The 18,533-nt window shown below is 44.2% G+C and overlaps 2 protein-coding genes and 2 non-coding genes across 5 annotated transcripts in view; 3 read left to right on the top strand and 1 right to left on the bottom strand.

The window, feature by feature from the left end:
- The window catches only part of TRIM66 (tripartite motif containing 66), a 59,362-nt gene extending 48,900 nt beyond the window's left edge, over positions 1 to 10,462 (bottom strand). Inside the window, exons 1-2 of the mRNA XM_081798624.1 lie at positions 7,406 to 10,462; positions 1,667 to 1,973 (exon numbers count right to left, since the gene is read on the bottom strand). Of these exons, the coding sequence (XP_081654750.1) occupies positions 1,667 to 1,973; positions 7,406 to 7,450 (352 nt within the window). The 5' untranslated portion in view covers positions 7,451 to 10,462. The remainder of the gene's footprint in view (positions 1 to 1,666; positions 1,974 to 7,405) is intronic.
- Positions 10,463 to 10,835: 373 nt separating this feature from the next.
- Positions 10,836 to 13,946, top strand: RPL27A (ribosomal protein L27a). 2 transcript variants are annotated; one of them, XM_006728491.3, is made up of 4 exons: positions 10,836 to 11,064; positions 11,501 to 11,576; positions 12,454 to 12,628; positions 13,772 to 13,946. In XM_006728491.3, exons 2-4 carry the CDS (start codon positions 11,545 to 11,547, stop codon positions 13,898 to 13,900), a joined length of 336 nt encoding a protein of 111 aa, XP_006728554.2. In that variant the 5' UTR covers positions 10,836 to 11,064; positions 11,501 to 11,544; the 3' UTR covers positions 13,901 to 13,946. The 2 variants fall into 2 exon arrangements, with proteins under 2 accessions (XP_006728554.2, XP_081654752.1); XM_081798626.1 differs by having other exon boundaries at positions 10,935 to 11,064; positions 11,485 to 11,576.
- Positions 11,741 to 11,871, top strand: LOC115936733 (small nucleolar RNA SNORA3/SNORA45 family). The gene has a single exon (XR_004072130.1). It is a non-coding gene; the product is annotated as a small nucleolar RNA SNORA3/SNORA45 family (small nucleolar RNA).
- On the top strand, positions 13,533 to 13,663 carry LOC115936731 (small nucleolar RNA SNORA3/SNORA45 family). The gene has a single exon (XR_004072128.1). It is a non-coding gene; the product is annotated as a small nucleolar RNA SNORA3/SNORA45 family (small nucleolar RNA).
- Positions 13,947 to 18,533: the final 4,587 nt, after the last annotated feature.

The following is an 18,533-nucleotide window of genomic DNA, read 5'->3' as shown; positions in this document are numbered from 1 at the left end:
GGATCATATGATCATTTTATTTTTTAATTTTTTGAGGAATGGCTGTACTGTTTTCCACAGAGGCTGTACCATTTTATCTTCCCACCAACAGTGTACAGGATTCCAATTTCTCCACATTCTCACCAACACTTATATTTTCTGTTCTTTTTTCTTAATAGTAGCCATCCTAATGGGTATGAGGTGGTATCTTGTTGTGGTTTTGATTTGTATTTCCCTAAAGATCAGTGATATTGAGCATCTTTTTGTGTGCTTACTGGCCATTTGTATATCTTGTTTGGAGAAATGTCTATTTAAGTCCTTTGCCCATTTCTAAATCAGGTTGTTTTTTATTGTTGAGTTGGAAAAGGTCTTTATATAGTCTAGATATTCACCCAACAATGCTGGAACTTTTTAAGACATATTTAAGATTCACCATGTTTATAAATTTAACTTAGATTTCCAAGTGTCCTTTAAGTAGGAACATTTATTTGCTAGGCAACTGAAATACTTAAAAAGAAAATAAAATACATTTAATTTATAAAAGCAAATATTAGCTAGGTTTGTAAATATGTTCAAATATTAATAAAAACCCCTTTAAAGTTGTTAAAATTTGCTACATTTATAGAGTAAGACGTATAAGTTAAAAAGTTTTAAGGAAGGACTAAATTTAAATTTAAAAATCAGATATTAATTTTAAAAATCAAACTAGATCATCTTTTCTGTGCTCCAAACTCACAAAAGAGCCCAAGGAGGTCACACAGCTTGCCCAAGGGTTTAGAGGGCCCCAAATTCATAGCTAAAGACAACTGCGCTGCTATAATGCTTCAAAGCACCTAGCCTTGGGCTACAAATCACTTTAATAATACTGCAGACAACAAAACAGAGATGATGTTTCTAAACGCTCTCAACTTGTTAGACCTTCTCATTCTCCAAGTTCCTTCAACAGAGACTGAAACTCCATTACAGGCCTGTGCTAGAATGCTGAGCTGAAAAGGGACCTGGTTCACGCCTCCAAGGACTCACAGTCCTCCATGAGATTGCTCCCTAGGAAACCTGATATTCGGAGCCAGACACAAGCTCCAGGGCACCTGGGTGGCTCAGTCGTTAAGCGTCTGCCGTCGGCTCAGGTCATGATCCCAGGGTCCTGGGTTTGAGCCCCGCACCAGGCTCCCTGCTCGGCAGGAGGCCTGCTTCTCCCTCTCCCACTCCCCCTGCTTGTGTTCCCTCTCTTGCTGTGTCTCTCTGTCAAATAAATAAATAAAATCTTAAAAAAAAAATTAAATGGTGAATGGTTCACTAGTCTGTGTGAGTCTGTTCAAAGTCAGTTCCCGACCAGTCCTAGCGGGGTAGCAACTCTCCCTCTGCCTGGGAAGTTTAGTGAATCTGGACAGTGTCCCCTCCATCTGGGGAGTCAGCCAAACCTTGAATCAACACCTTCCCAGATTTCTCAGTTTGCCACCAACTCAAGGAAATCCCAAACATGCCAAGTCCCAGCTTACAAAATAGATATAGTAGGCATCAGGAGGATTGCTTTGTCTCACAGATTCCCCAAAGAATTGCGTTTGGCAATGAGTCTCCCTTGGGCATTTGAATTCTGATTCTTTCTACACCTGAAATTCGGTTCCTATGAAACAGAAAGAGACTGGTTATGTGGAAGGAGGGGAACGGGCGGTACTTTTGTACTTACCATCTGGGACAGTCTCGAGAACCTTGGCCACCTGCCTCAGCTCCTGCACCAAGCCCTGGAAGCAGTCTTTACAGAGCGAATGCTGGCCGGGTAGGAACCGGGCCCCCACATTGTCCAGGTCCTGTAGGCACACCGAGCAGGTCTGTACCATGGCCTCCATCTGACCACTCGTGTGTTTCTGGTCAACGAGTGGCAGCCCCATAAAGCTCATGCCCGTATCGGCGCCCATGCCCCTGTCTGGGCCCGGGGCTCTTCCAGTGATGTCCTCAGGTGTGAAGCAGCGAGTAGAGCGAGCAAGCTCCACTCCCTGTAAGTGAATCACAGAGCAGAGGGATTCATTTCTTTTGGGTGGGGGATGTTCCTGGACAGGCCAGGGAGGACTCAGAGCGCTGGAGGCTTGTGCCCTGCAGCCCGCAGGCCTCAGCCTCACAACCTCACTTGAGCCCAGAGAGAGAGAGACTCCAGCATCTCCACCCTAGAAAACAAAGCCTGCAGAGGTCTGCTAGGCTGTGTGTTTCTTACAGGGTTTGTTTGCCTTCAAAAATGTCTACCTGTGCTTCTCTTTATTAGTGGACAAGCTTGAGCCAAGATTTCATTTTGGAAAAGAGAAGGAAATGTATTAAAAGCCAAGTGTATGCCAGGTGCTTCCTAAGCTTTATCTCAGTCCTCACAACTACTCTTGGAGATAGAGGCATTACGATACTTTTACAAATTAAATAAAGCCATGAGGGACAGGCTGGGGAAACCGAGGCTCAGAGACGCTGGGTAATTGTACAAAGACAGATGGTAAATAGCAAAGTTCAAATTCAAATTCAAAATCAGACTCACATCCTTACTAGTGAAATATTTCTCAAGCTGAGGTCCACACACGTATTTTCATGAGTTCCCTCCAATTTTTTTTAATTAGTATTCATTCTGATAAGAAGGTTTTAATGTATCAATATTCTTATCCACCACCATGAGATTTTAGAGGCAGTGCTAAGAGTTCAGGAGCTAATTCACACCATGCAGTATTAGTTTGTCTCAGGCTAATGAGAAGAGAAAAGGGGCAGCCTTAATATGTAAATGATGCATTCTTGCCACGTGAAGCCTCAAGAACAGTGTGGCACGTGGTGATGATTGTTTCATGGTACTTGGAACGGAGGAAGGAGGTGGGGAAATTAAGCCATCATCATCGCGGCAGACGTTGGCCAAACCCAGCCACACGGGGAACACCACATTCAAATTGTACTAGCAATGCAGTTTAGCAACACATCATCTGCAAATGAAATCAATATTGCTAATTTGATTGTTTTGCTTTTTTTTATAACTTGTAAACTGTATTCAGTTTTATACTTGTATAAGAGCAAAAGAAGTGTACCTGGTTTTATATTTGGACTTACTTAAGAAAGAAAACAAAAATCATTTAATTCAAATCTGGAGCTCTGTAATTATTGCAGATTTGATTGAACTTTCATTTCAGGCCGTAGTTTTTGAGAGCCAAACCCATTCAGGACAAAGAGTGACAGGGCTAGAGAGGCCCCACTGCTTGGGGGCCCAGCAAAATGTCACTAAATAAAATAATGGATGTACTTTCACCCCTGATTCAGTCTGGGGCTCTAAGAGCACTTACTTCCCAGAGGGCAGCATAGTAGCCCTGTGGAGGTAAGGGTAGTCTGTCTTCAAAGGTTCAAGTGTAGCTGAGTTTATTTCATTAGACTCTGAGAATATCAAACTCTTTGGTCTCGAACTCCTTTACATTTTTTTAATTATTCAGGACCCCAGAGATATTTTATTTATGTGGGTTCTATCTACTGCTATTTACCATATTATAAATGAAAACTGAGATAACTTAAAACTATTAATTCATTCAAAAGCAGTAAACCTATTACATGTCAACTCGAATAACATACTTTTTAGGAAAAAATTAACTATTTTCAAAAAAATAAATTCAGTAAGAAGAGTGACATCATTTTTCGTTTTTGCAAACCTCATTAATGTCTGTCTTAATAGGAGACGGCTGGAATCCCATACCTGCTTCTGCAGTCAATCTACTCTCTGTCGTTTTGTTTATGGTGTATGAAGAAAATCCAGCCTCACGGGACTGTACAGTTAGAAAAGGTAAGACAATTTTTAATAGTCTTATCAGGTAATTGTGGACATTCTTTGATTCTACAAGTGGTAGCTTCTTAAAGGTTGGTTGTAATGTGGAATCTGAAACTACATCAGTGAACATTTCTTACCGTTACATTAAAATCCACTAGCCTATCTTGCACTGTGAACTGCTCTTTTACCCAGGCATCATTTTATAACACCAAGCATTTGCCATTTGGAAAATACTGGTTCAATGACTTATGCAGATGCTCCAAACATTGACGTTTCATTAGACAATAACAAAACATCACACTCGTTCACATCGCCTCGAATCTCATTGAAAAATTCTTTACGAGGAAGATGTCAGACTCAAATAAAGATGTCAAACTCAGCTATACCTTTACCAGAATTTTAATTTTTGCTGGGAACTCTAATTTTATCATTGGCAACAAATACTGTCAGGTTTTTTTCCTTGAAATGACAAGCTCACTTTATTTTTGAGAAAATAGCTGCCAAATTCCCAAGGCTGAATAACCACAGTCTGTTAGTTGTTCTTTCAAGTAAAGCTGGTGTCGTACAAAAAACAATAACAACAACACAACAACAACAAAACCAGGCTGGTTCAGCTTGCAATTCACACTACAGCACAAGTGCAGTTCCTCACTTTGATAAGTAGAAGTGCTTTATGCATTCTTCCAGTTTCTTCACACGGAATTTTAAAAGCATGTGTGTTCAAGGATTGAAATGTACTGAAACATTTACTGCTTCGTCATGGACACTCCTAAGTGAGACAGGCTTTTCCCTTCCCTTCCCGTCCTTTCTCTTTTCCTGCAAATGCCTGGCAGTGAAGAATACAATGACTTATACCAGCACCTTCGGCTTTTTACACACCATCTCTGGTTTTTGCTCTGGCACCACCAGGCCGAATGCCAACCCAGTGAAAAGGGCAGATAACATCTTAGTATTCATATAAAAATGGTTTTGACCCCGTGGACACTTGTGATGCTGTGGATACTTGTGACCCCGTGGACACTTGCAAAAGAGTCTCAGGGACCTTCCCCGTCCCCCCTGCCACCCACCCATCCTAGGTCCACAGACGGCACTTTCCAAACCGCTGCGTTAGGCTTTAAATAACAACTCTGGGGATTCAAGGAGGTGGCATGGCTTTCCAACGCCAGTGGGCACTACTCGGGATGAGTATATATAAATATTTCATTTCTGTCTTAGAAGAGCAATTGAAGTGACTCTATGAGGGTAAAGGTTAAATTAAAGGCACAGCCAAGCAATGGAGTCTCTGATTTGAGGACTGGGGAGGGGGGGGAGGTTGTCAAATGACATCTCTTCTATCCCCTTGCTCTGGCTGCTTTTCACTACCCCCTTAGCCCTTCCCTCTCCTTCCTATCTCCTCTGACCTGGGGAAGGGGATAGAGGATGGCAGAACGTACTTAAGCCAGGGGTTGCAAATTCAAATGCCTACAGGGGCCAGCGATATAAATAGTGAAGTACTCCGCCTAAAAGAATGTGGGTCCAGTGTTGCCAAACCTTAGTTTTCCAAAACGCCAGAAATCCAACTTTTTACTTAAACTCTGAAACGTTGCCAACTAATTACATTTTAAAAACATGAGAAAACAGCATGAGTCAAACAAAATATACCAGTCATCAGCCTGCAACCTCTCTTTAAGTCCCAGAGAAACATGGACTAAATGAAACAACATGTGAAAGTCTGGAAGGACAGAAAACCTCACGTATAAAATTACCTTGCTCACAAATCCCTCCTTGGAACACCCCACAGCCTGATCTGGTTTCTACAACTTGGCCAAGGAATAGCAGAGGGAGTCATTCTATGCCACCCTGGGAGTAAGAATTTCCAAAGACTGTTTGCATGCATAGGACAGAACAAATTGATCATCAAAGCAGTACTCCTTTCTGGCAAAAATGGGGAGAGAGACACACTAGGTAATGAGAGAACATCCACTCAAACTAGACGGTGTTGAGTGTTACATATTACCTGTGTCCCTGTTTACTGTCTGTCCTGGACACAGTCCTAGGACAGGACTTAGTCTTTCTTGTTCACCCTTGTCCCCGCTCCTCACTGCCTGGCACGCATATGTAGTCTCTGAACATAGCATGCACTCAATAAATATTTCTAAAAATGAAAGAATGAATATCAGCGTTTTTCATTATACAAACAAGAAAACCAAGATCCAAAGAGAATATGCTGTTTGTCCATATCATTTGGCTAACTGGGAAAGGAACTCAAACTTCTGTGTTCTTTCTGCTAATTTTATCATCTGAAATTAAATGAAAACCCAAATATTTAAGCCCTTTCTTGTTGTGCTATTGGATAAACTGTCCTTCAGGATCCTAGAATTCCTCTCTTCACATCTTGCTATTCTGAGTTTAATGGCAACAAGGTTTTCCATCCTAGCTTCCAACAAAACTTCTAGGAGTGCATTTTCCATGTAGTACCATGATATTTTTTAAAAATCTATCCAACACAGTATGGAAAGACTCCCAGAAATTAGACGACTTTTACTTTGTGCTGAAGACAACCCTGTGGTCCTATGGATTTTCTTCTAAATGCCATATTGCCATAGATCAACAACTACTGATAGAGGCAAAAAACAACCACAACAAAAACAAAACAAACAACAACAACAACAAAAACCCCTGAGCCTGGTGTAGTTGAAAGTGGTAATTATACATGCTGCTGGTGCATAAATTGCTCCAATCCATTTGGGGGGAAAATAGCATAAAATGAATTTTTATTTTACCTTGCTCACAAATGTTAGCAAGGTAACATCTGTGTTAAATGTTCATACCCTATAATAAATATATTTTATCTATTAAATAAAATGTTCATACCCTATAATACAGCAATCTCACTCCTGGGAATTTACCCTAGACAAGTTATTCAATAGAAGAAAAAAACCACATACACAAATGCTCATTGCATCACTAGTAGCAAAGGACACAATAAGAACAACAACAACAACAACAAAAACAAACTACAGGAGAAAATGGCTTGGTAAATTATAGTACCTGCTGAAGATAAATTAGTCTTAAGCTGTTAATAATAACAATCATGAAGACCAGGTAGTGATACAGAAGAATGTCATGGTATTAAATGAAAAGCAAAATACAAAAGGATTTGTGTGCTATGATCATCAGCTTCGTAGGCAGCTATGTCTCCGTATAGACAAGAGCTGAAAGGTAATATTCAGACATAAAAACAGCATTGGAGGTATTATGATTCAAGATGTTTATACTTATATTTTTTAACATTTCCTTTAATGTTTCACTGGCTTTTCTATTACATGCAATTTTTAAAATCCTTTCCGAAATAAATTTGGATTTCTGAGTTTTTCTAGAATTCTCACTTAAAAAGAACAGAAACCCAGGCTCTTCCCATCTTAAATGAACAATCCTCTACTTGAAAAAGGAAAGCAACATAATATTTCCAAATGTCCAAACCTAAAGATGGAGAGCAAGCAAACAAGGCTGGATCCACCCATGCTGTGGTTGCTATCTGAAGGACTGCTGGAACTCAGGAAAGCAGAGAGGAGAGGAAGAAAGAGGGATCACAGGGCCCTCTTCAGGGTGGAGGTGTGTTCATAAGGTCCCCTGGAGAAAGGTCTGGGGTACCAAAAAGGTCAGCACATTTACCTGTCTCGCCAGGTTGCTGCCTGGCATTATCTCCCTTCTGTTCATTTCACAGGTATTTTCTGAGGCCCTGACTCTCTGGGGGAGCCCAAATGCCTGAGATGTATGTCACAAGGCCACATTCTACTTCAGAAGAGATGTCACAGAGAAGCAGGCCTCTCAGAGGTCATGTCTCAGGGTCATGTTCCGTGTGCCTGAGTGGAGAAGGACAGGTCACCAAATGCCTAATATCTGGATGCTACTCAACTTTGCAGATACAGAACTCAAACTTCCTTTGCTCTCTCAGAGCTAGTCAACCTAGGGAAACTGACCTACACTGATGAATAGCACATGAGCCTTATGTTAAAGCTATAAGATTGCCTTGGGAATGAAAGGAAGCCTGCTAGAAACCAGAGCCAGACAATCGCCCAGGGCATGCCCTCTTCCCTGGAGATCAAACCACCAATGAGAAGAATGTTAGGTGAACACAGAACCCAACACAGAGTGCTGATCCACTTAGGGAGAATTTCCATTCAGATGGATGGCCTGAGGGTTAGGATGTAGCTCTCTCTATACCCATGGAACCTGGCAAACCTACCCAGAAGTAGTGCCCATGACCCAGAATCCTACCTCTACCCCCTGGACAGTCTTGGTTCTTGCTCTAGGTCCTCCTTACAGGACACTTGATGGTTACCTTTCATTCCCAGAGCTCTGCCCAGCTTACCTCCATTCACAGACCATGTTCCCAAGGGTAGCTCAGTTTATCTCTTGTGCACTTACTGGCCAGATTTGATTCAAATAGGGGGTGATCTCTTCTTGGGCCTTACCCCCCACTCTCAAGGCCCCTCTTTCTGCTGGTCACAGGCAGTATGTGATCAAGGACTGAAGGACTGATGAAGACCATAATGCTGTGAGGTCAGAGAGGGAGTGGTCACTGAGGTAAAAGCAGATCTGTGGACTGCAGAGTTCTGGGAAGAAGCAGAATATAAGGTGGGCCTTAAAGGTTGAGGAAGATTCAGGATATCTGATCAGGAAGAAGATGAGCACTACAGGCATGAGAAATAGCACCAGCACAGGCAAAGAGGCAGAAGAGATGTATCAAGTCTGGCTGCAGTAGAAAGCTCGGGTAAGAGGAGAAGCTGAAGTTGGTTTGGAAAGGCAAGTGGGCTGTATTCTGTTTGTAATAGGGAGCTATCCAACTTTTTGATCAAGTAAGTGAAAGGATGAAAGTTACGTTTTGGGAAAACTAACCTGGCAGAGGTGTGAAGGATGAAGGGATTGGAGGAGAGTTAGAATGCAGGGTGACTCAAGGTAAGAAACATGATCAGGATCTTAATGAAGGCAGCGGCACAGGGGCTTAACAGGAGGAAGCAGATTTGAGATATAGAACAGAAGGATATGGTGACAGTGTGTATTAGGGGAAACGAAGGCTTGGGAACAATTTTCAGGTCTCCGTGACATCACTATCTAGGTGGACAAGGGTGCCATTCGCCAAGATATAGTATAAAGGAGAAGGCACCAGTGAGCAAGGAAGATTGAAGTCTTTTGAACACGTTTACCAAGTTTGTCTGTAGAATGTCCAAGGAATAATAATCAGAGATTAAGTAAATACATGAGTGTAGAGCTCAGCAATAGAGATGTGAATTGAAGCCACCCAAAATAAGCTCACCCAAGAAGATTGTGTACTGTGAAAAGTTAAGAGAGGCAAGGACCAGAGGCTGAAAAAGATCAACACTTAGATGGGGAATAAAGTTAGAAGAACCTGAAAAGACTGAGAAATGGCCAGAGAGTTAGGAAAAAGGCAAGAGTTTCTATAAAGAAGTGAAAGAGGTGAAGTACAACAGAGAGAACAAGTGGTAAAAGGAATGGGAAGAGTTGATTCAATTTGGTATTTGTTTAATTGATGATTTGAGTAAGAGTGGTGTGCCTGAGGGCTAGATTGCAGTGGATGAAACAATGAATGGGAAATGAACAAATGGAGAGAATTCAGAGTACTCTTTTGGGGAGCTTGGCTGTAAAGGAAAGAGCAAGGATGGTAGGTAGAAAGCAGTCAGGGAGAATTTAGGGTATTTTAGCTAAAATATATTTTAGCTGACAGGAACGAGTCAGGGAAAATACAACACAGAGTAATTGAAAGAATGGGATTTTGGACACCGGTTGAGACTTGAGAGATGGCTCGTCCACTGAGTGAGGTGAGAGTAAGTACATTCAGTCACTTAATCATTTTTTGAACATGTACTACATGCCAGGAACTGGGAGTGCGTGGGTAGAATAAAATAATCCTGAACCATTAAGGAATTTGGTCGGGTAGGGAAGACAAATGTGGTCGACAATTAAATGTACTAGGTTGTGTGGCGCACAAGTGGGGAAAGTAAGCAACAATGACTGAATGGGTCAGAGAAGTTTCACAGGGTCGAGGTTAAGCAGGGGTTCTCTGGTCCAGGAGAGAGGATCAGGCCATGTCAAGTAGGTTCAGGTGAAAATTAAAATTTGGTGGTTAGAAAAAGTATTTAGAGTCTGGATTAAAAGGACCATAAAGCAACCAGGTGTATACAGGTCCCTGAAGTATGAAGGATTGTTCAAACTGGGGATGCCCAGGATGATAGCACAAGGGCAAAAGTGAAATTAAGACCGAGCACCCCCTCCGGAATGTGGGTGCGCAGGTGCCGGTGGGTGTTACACACCTAGGGAAGGACTTCAAAGGGAGCAGAGCGAGACACCCGGTGGGCACACTGAGGGTCAAACAGTGCCTCGCGAATCCTCACTGCGGCCAGAGGACAAGCAAGCAACAGCTACCGCCAGGGCCGAGCAGACCACAAAGAACGCGAGGCGCGGGGGACGGTTCAGAACTGGGGCGTTTGGCGAGGAGCTGAGATACGATGGCCTAAGCGGGTTCCAGGGCCAAAGCGCCGTGGCGGCGTGCACCACACAGCGCCCCAAGCCGCGGATTCCGCGACAGCTTTCAGCCTCTGAGCCTGAAGGAAAGAGGACTGCGCGGACAGGGTATCTCGGCCACCACCGCCACCGGGAAGGAGAGGACACCCCACAGAAAGAGGCGGACGGCCGGGCTTGCAGTCACGCGAGACCAGCAAGACCCGCGAGACGCAAGAGACCCCGCCCTAAGCCCGGCCTCCATGCCGGAAGTGAGTCTTGTTGGCTCCGCCCCCGTTATCGGTACCTCGCGAGATTTCGGAAAGGCCTACCTTTTCCGTCTGGGCTGCCGACATGGTAGGTGGTTCTTTTTGTGCGTCCGCTTCGTTGGTTGTGCAGGCCGCGAGCCTTACGCGCGTTGCACCCCAACCACCTACCCCTGATCTTCGCCCGGTTTTCCAGGCCGCGCATGGCGAGCCTCAGGGCAGGGTGGCCGGCATGGGCCCCGTAGTCTGGGGCCGCGTGTTCTGCCCGGGGTTCGGATCTCTGAGACACGCGGGCTCGCGCGTTCGGGCGCCGCCCTGATGAGGCCGCCTGGCCCTGGGCCAGGCCGTAACATCACCTTTGCTGAATGTGACCCGAAGCAGATCCTTGATCCCCCGAGCCTACAGACCCTTCGCAGACGGTCAGATGCGCTCTCTGTCCCACCTCCCTTTGGCCTTATCACCAAGCACCTTTTTCCATACAGCCATCCAGACTGAGGAAGACCCGGAAACTTCGGGGCCACGTGAGCCACGGCCACGGCCGCATCGGTAAGTGCCGGCATCCCATCCTGGTCGGCTTTGAGCTCTCCCCGCCGGGTGCTTACCTAGCCGGGAAGTGGGTAGGGTGGAAGTGGGGGTTCGCTTTGTGCGGTCAGTCGGATTGAATTTGACTGTTAGCGGTTGATTTTTTTTTCTCTTGGAATTCTCTGCCGTACTCCACTTTTAAGAGAATTTCACATCAATTGGGGCGAGGAAATTTGATTGGGGCAAAGTGTTAATTTGTCGAAGGCACGGAGTACTGTAGATAGTGCTGTGATGTGGAACATTACAAAGAGATGTTTCACCCGGAAACTTGAGGAAATAGCTGTGCTTAAAGAGGAATTGTAGACTGGGAACAAGGTAAGAAATACGCAGAATTGTGGGAAAAGGAGAATTGAGAAGCTGGAGAAGGCTACGTTAGCCATGTAGCTTTGTATTCTTGCAGGCAAGCACCGGAAGCACCCAGGAGGCCGGGGTAATGCTGGTGGCATGCATCACCACAGGATCAACTTTGACAAATAGTGAGTGTTTCTTGGCCTATACTTGGACTGGCACTGACAGTTTGGAGTTAGGGGCAGAGGGCTGGCTCAGACACCTTCAGTGGGAAGAAAGCCTCTTAACACTGAAAAACCTTGTGTTGCTGCGTTTTACGAAGTTAACATTTGATGCGAACTGAGAACTTGTCATCGAGGCTAGAGTCACGCTTGGGTATCAGCTTATTGCCTTAGTGTGCTAGAGTCCTCGAAGAGTAATTGCTGACCTTATTCACTGGCTGTGACCCTCATGGCATAGTCAGTCACCGGGTTAGTGACATCAGATTAACTATGAACCTGCTAGATTCACTTATGCCCCCAAATTTGCTTAGAAAATCTCTTATTACAAGAATGTGTAGAATTTCCATAAAATGCTGTCAGGTGATCTGGAAGACCTCTGGTCTTGGCATTGTCTCTATGACATTTTTTTTTTTAAAGATACTATTTATTTATTAGAGGGAGAGAGCGCATAAGCAGGGGGAGTGGCAGAGGGAGCAGGAGAAGCAGGCTTCCACTGAGCAGGGAGCCCGATGTGGGACTTGATCCCAGGACCCTGGGATCATGACCTGAGCCGAAGGCAGACGCTTAACCAACTGAGCCACCCAGGCGCCCCGTGTCTCTGACTTTTTCAGTGACTTCTGGTTCCATGAAATAAGGCTAGTCTCCTACTCCTGAACGTCTTTGGTGGCTTTTTTTTTTTTTAAAGATTTGTTTTAGTTCAACAGTGAATGGAGTACCTGCTATGTCACTGTCGTACACCAGTGAGCAATTTACACTATAACTGGGAGAGATGAACTATGAAGATGATACACATCACTTCTTAATTGGAGTCAGGTTATGAACGTGATTGCCTTTCTCTTCCTAGTCACCCAGGTTACTTTGGAAAAGTTGGTATGAGACATTACCACTTAAAGAGGAACCAGAGCTTCTGCCCAACTGTCAACCTTGATAAACTGTGGACCTTGGTGAGTGAGCAGACACGGGTAAATGCCGCCAAAAACAAGACTGGAGCTGCTCCTATCATTGATGTGGTGCGATCGGTGAGTGAAGGAGTATTTGTTGACTCTGTGGTCCATGCCTCTCAGAATTCTGGATAATCTAATGTATTTGATCTCCTACCTGGAATCTCTACCCAGTTACCTACTAGACTATTTCATCTTTTGATAGAATTTCCACAGGTAACTCACCAAAATTGAACTGTAGTTCAGTTGTAATTCACGCAAAATATCTGAAGAAGAAGAATCTTTCCAATCCCTCATTCATTCAGTTACTTTGTTATTTCTTGAATGTTTCCCAGTCAGTAATCCCATCCCCACAGTTTCTGCCCTGATTTGTACAGGTTTGCATTTCTGGCCTAAGCCTTTGGCAGTATCTCCCGTCAGCTGGCTCTGGTCCCTCTTACACAACCCTGCTTGCAGGAGGCACGGCTCCTGGCCATTTCTGTCCCTTACAGAATAAAATCCTAAGATGTTTGGTTGTTATTTATGGATCTGCGTTATCTGAAAGAGATTTCCGCACACCCCAAAACAGTGATGACAAAGCATTTTTTTTTTAATAAATCTGTTTATTCATGAGAGGCAGAGGGAGAAGCAGGCTCCCCACACTGAGCAGGGAGCCCGATGCAGGGCTCTATCCCAGGACCTTGGGATCATGACCTGAGCCAAAGGCAGACAGACACCCAACCAACTGAGCCACCTAGGCGTCCCGACAAAGCATTTTTGTACGTTTTTTGGAGTCCTTGTGTCAGTTTTACCTCCCATGGGTGTGGAGGTAGTCTAAACCCTAAAGGGGCTTTTGGTTAAGTTTTAAATCCCTTGTCCCAGCCTACTTAACAGTCCTTGAGCAATTTTGATGGTGAGGACCCTCTTGGAACATGGTTGGGAATGTGGTCTGTCTTTTTGCTTATCACGCGGTAATTGAATAGGATGGGGTGGGTGTGCTTTGCTTGAGGCTAGAGTCACATCCTGACACATCTCTTGTCCTGGTGTGCTAGAGTCCTCAGAGAGAATCTGCTGGTCTTGATTCACTGGCGAGGGCAGTCAGTGCCCCCGGTAGTGCCCAGATCAGAAACATGCCCTCCCAGCTCCTAGATGGTGTAGACTGGCAGGCATCTTTCTTCATACCAGGGAGTTGGTATCTGCTGTGGTGTGTATTAAAGTTTGTGTTTTTTTCTATTCCTCTAGGGCTACTACAAAGTTTTGGGAAAGGGAAAACTCCCAAAACAGCCTGTCATCGTGAAGGCCAAATTCTTCAGTAGAAGAGCAGAGGAGAAGATTAAGGGTGTCGGGGGCGCCTGCGTTCTAGTAGCTTGAAGCCACGTTTGGGGGGGAGTTCATTAAATGCTAACAAGTGCTTTTCTCTTCTGGTCTGGGTGTAAATTCTTTAGCACCCCTACCTCCTTACCTGTACATCAGAAACCCACCTAACAGATTCTAGGAGTAAGGGTATGAGGGCCTGAGACCCTCTGCCAACTCCCCTCAGAAAGTGTGAAAGAGAGCGCCAGCACTTAGAGGACTTGGCCCAATACCTAACTTGAACATTTTCATTTATAAAGTGAGAATGATAGCACATGTAGTGGAAAGGCCAGTTTGTACTGTATATTCTGAATTTACAATGAGGGGGAGAACACACCCTTTAACTGTAATATGTGGCTCAAAAGGGGAAAACTCAGGGTTTGTTAGGTTTTGTTAAAGTAAGCTCTCCACCCAACATGGGGCTTGAACTCACGACCCTGATTAAGAGTTAATTGCTCTACCAGCTGAGCCAGTCAGGCACCCCAAAAGGGAAGACTCAGTTTTGATGGGGCACATTCTAAAGAGTGGACAGAGTGATAGGATTAAAGTGATTGTGAAGGATATAATTCCTGAACCTAAAGTTTTTCCTCCTTGACCGCCCCCATTATTTACCATACTGTTCCAGAATCTTGAGATGGGGCCCAGCAGTCTGAATGTTAAACACACCAGGGCTTTTACACATGAAAGTGGTTTGGAATCTAAAAAGCATTTGTCAGGATTTATGTATCCCTGTGCATTAATGTTCAAAGAACTACATCATGAAATGCTAAAGATTCTAGTCTGAAATGTATTTAGCATAGAATTTGGAAAAAGCTAGAAGCTGGAATTGGGTTTTCTAGGGTTTGTATCTCCTACAAAACCATAATGATGACCAATGCTCGTGTGCAGATAGGACCTTCAGATCTCAGGGTAAATTGACTAACAGTTTTTCTAGTTCTTTCCAAAACAAAGTTTTCTTTGGCCCAAAATAAAAGTTGCTTTCTAGAACCCTGTCCAAAGGAATAGGATGATGCTTAAAATATAACTAGGTTTCGTTTGGCAGTGTTAACTTAGTCCTCTGGGGTGATACATGGGCTGGGAACCATGAGTTTCTATGGGACAAGTTTGTGACAACCTTTAGAGGATTTTGCAGACCCTCAAGTAAAAGGAAACTGAACAGCAAACTTAGCTGATTTGGTTAAGTGCCAGGAAGGTTTTACTCAGTTGGACAAACAAATGAATAATTTGGATGTGATCTTTGATGGGCCTGATGGAGAAAGGTAAAACTGGTTGTCCCTTAGTGTCTTTTGGAGGACATATAATATGGAAGCTGAGGTCATGGATCTGAAATGGGTTGTAGTTGATATTAAGAGAATTTAATGTCTAACTGGTTACAGTTAGACACTGAAGATACAAACATGTAGAGTATCTTAAGATTCAGATGGGGTTTGAGTTTTTGATCCAAACCTTAACAGCTGTGTGTGGCTTAAGCTTAGTCCAATTTTCTCATCTTAATTGAGGATTGTGTGGATTAAGTAAAATGGAAGCATTTACTGAACCTTTTTGACTTATATTGTGAACGATTAAGGGGGCAGACAAATTAATCCCCTTGGTCTGATTAAGTCAAGGCAAAATGATCCAAGCAGAGGGAAGAGCAAACATGCTAACCAGTTCAGAAAAGTTAAACAAAATAAGAATGTAGTTAGGGACTTGGTTACAGTGGGAGTTGGGACAAAGAAAATGGGAATGAGAAAACGAGGAGTAGGATTCAGAAAACCCAATGGACAGGACTTGGCAAGTGGATAAATTGGGGTGGGGCTGACCGCTAAATGGTTAGGCATGGACAGGTGGGATTTAGTGAACCATACGTGAAAACTAGTCCCTTAGTAGCCAGTTTCTTACCCAGCAATTCACTATTAGCATCACTATCCATAAACAGGACGGGGTTGAGTGGGATAATACTCATTCCAATCCTGTATGCTGGTGTTAATATTGCCAAGGAAGCCAGGAGGCAAAGCCATACTTTGATGTTACAAATGAAGGGTGCAGACCTATAGTGACCACTTGGCTTTTTTGATGGGACCAACCACAAACCTTACGTTTGACTTTGTATTTGCGTGAAACGGACCACTGCTGAGATTAATACAGAGTCCACGCTGAGGAAACAACCGAAGCTGCCAAGCTTTGATTAGTCTGTCCTGCAGGCACAGAGGCCCACACTGCTACTGGTCTCTTTAGTGGCTGATACGTGCACAGGGTTAATGGAAGTCCTCACAAAAACGGAGAGCAGAGCTTTGTTAGATGCCCCTGTAACTCCGTGGTCTTCAACCATTTGTTTACCTCTTCAAACCGGTAAAGTCACGTCACCCAGCACATCAGGTTGACATGCTTATTTTCTGTAAGCTTGAATTGCTAAGGATGTCTGTCTGGCCTAATGTACATGTGCTTTAGATACATTTTCATCCAAACCTCGGAGCTGCAGCTCTAACAAGATCAGTTGGCGATATCGGACCCGACCCCATTATCAAAATCCGCTAAATCGAATTTAAGCTTCCAATTCAAATACGCGTATTCTTACTTGATGGCTAAGCCAAACGCAGTCAGCCCCTGGCCTGAAAACAAGCCGAAGGGCGCACCATCGGCGGAAGGCGTGCAGCGTTGGAAGGCGGACGACGAGGATGGCAGCGGCCAGAGCCCTGCAGGGACTGGCGCTCCCGCGGCTACCCCTGTGGTTTACACTGTCCGACCTCTGCGACGCCGTCGCACAACAGCCCTACTGGTCAGCTCCTCTCGCCTCAGGCCCTGAGAACCACTTCCGGAGCGTGTGAGATTCTGGTTCCGGGGTCACGTTAACCTTGCCCACTCCCGCGACCGGAAGCACGCTCGGCGCCGGTTCCCTCTGTGGGCTCAGCCAGTTCCGGAAGGGGCGGGGCCGGACCAGTCGCGCGGCGGAGAGACTTTCCCAGGCGAGGCGGAAGGTTAAACTCGGCCGGCTCCCGGTGGGCGTGGGCTCCTTCAGAACTGGGGGCCGGGCCAACTTTGCAGCGCTTGAGGTCGTGCTTAGGCCGCGCTTACGGGAACATGGAAAGAGGGGAATTTCCAAACTTCTCAGAATTAGCTTGTTAATTAGTTGTCAAAAAGATGAGCGCCAGCTACGATGTTCAAGGTACCTTGGACACCTGCTTGTACATACATGGAAATGGAAATGTTCTGGGAGAACATAAAACTGAGAAGGCATTTCTTCATGAGCTGTGGGAGGTGAGGGAGATGTATGTTTTGATAGTTTGCGTTTCTTGCTTAACCAAATTCATATTTATATTAAAAGGCAATATAAATGGACAGAAAATAATTTCCAAGTTACCAGTAACTTGCCAGTACCGAAAAGTAGTATTTTCTCTTGGTCTAGAGTTTTCATGACTTTTTAAGTGACACCCACTCCCACCTCCATAGGCAAATAAACAAGATGTTTTGGAATGCATACTACCACTTTGGCTCTAGAAACTAATTTTGTGGTATCACCCTCAGTAAGAATAGAAGTTCAAGTGTACGTTTCATTCTGGCTCTATTTTACAGCCCAAGTTTTGTTTTCCCACTTTGTTTTTTAAATATTGTTTATTTATCTTTATAAATAAGTCACTTTGGGTACAAGTTACAAGTCTCCATGTAAAATAAAGGGTATTATTTTTAGAAAAATTTGAACTGAGCTGTGATTGTAATTAGAATGATTTTGGGGGAGCCCTAATTCCAGTATGAGCTGGAGTTGGAATAATATGGTTTCCAAGGGCACTCCTTCAAAATATTGCCTTTAAGAAGCCCAGACTCCTCATTTTGACACTATAGTTTACCAGAGCATGTGTATTTAGTTAAAAAAAAAGCATTTAGGAAGATGTAATGGCAGCCCGCCCTGCTCTAAAAGTCACCAAACTAATTAAGGAGAAAACCCAGGGCCTTTCTCGACTCCATAATAGAGGAAGGCTGACATTCCGTAGGCACTGGGACTTCTGGGAGAGGGGAGACAGTATTGTGTTGCCCCTGAGTAATTGCCCTAGGGTTGTCAGAAAGGCAGTTTAAAGAGACTTGCTCTCAATAGTGGCAAAACCATCCTCTAGGGGGGGCAGTTTGGAAATGAATGGGGCAGTTTTTGTTTGTCACAATCATAGAGGGGAAGCAACCAAGGTTGCTAGACATCCTGCAATGTATGGGTTGATTCTAAACAACAAAAAAATCTAGTTTAGGTCTACCTCCATTTTATACATAATAAAAAAATTACACCCCCCCCCTCCGTTTTCATATACTTCTCTGTTTTCCAGGATTCCAAATGCTGCTTTAGTCAAGGGAAAGCTCATACTGTGTTTTGCTCAGAATATTGCCAAAAGTTGTTCAATTCTCTGGGGCGCCTGCGGGGCTCGGTCATTTAAGCATCTGACTCTTGATTTTAACTCAGGTCATGATCTCAGGGTCTTGAGATTGAGCCCCACGCTGGGCTCCATGCTGGGCACAGAGCCTGCTTAAGATTCTCTCTCCCTCTCCTCTCCCTCTGCCCCTCCCTACCCTCTAAAAAAAAAAAGTTGTTCAACTCTCTTACCAATGGTAACACTTAGTAGAATCTGAGTTGCTAACACAACACACTTTTATCTGTGCATGTGTAGCTGCTGCCTTCACAGTAATTCTA

This window comes from Leptonychotes weddellii, chromosome 11 (genome assembly GCF_054177405.1).
Source record: "Leptonychotes weddellii isolate Sample4059 chromosome 11, ASM5417740v2, whole genome shotgun sequence".
Lineage (NCBI taxonomy): Eukaryota > Metazoa > Chordata > Mammalia > Carnivora > Phocidae > Leptonychotes > Leptonychotes weddellii.
Note: the sequence above shows the minus strand (reverse complement) of the source record. Positions and strands in the feature narration are given on the sequence as shown.

Excerpts from the sequence above, each read along its gene's own strand:
- RPL27A (XM_006728491.3), top strand. The coding sequence starts at position 11,545 with ATGCATCACCACAGGATCAACTTTGACAAATA. Across the intron at positions 11,577-12,453 it reads AGGATCAACTTTGACAAATA|TCACCCAGGTTACTTTGGAA; the intron begins GTGAGTGTTTCT and ends TTCTCTTCCTAG. Across the intron at positions 12,629-13,771 it reads TCATTGATGTGGTGCGATCG|GGCTACTACAAAGTTTTGGG; the intron begins GTGAGTGAAGGA and ends CTATTCCTCTAG.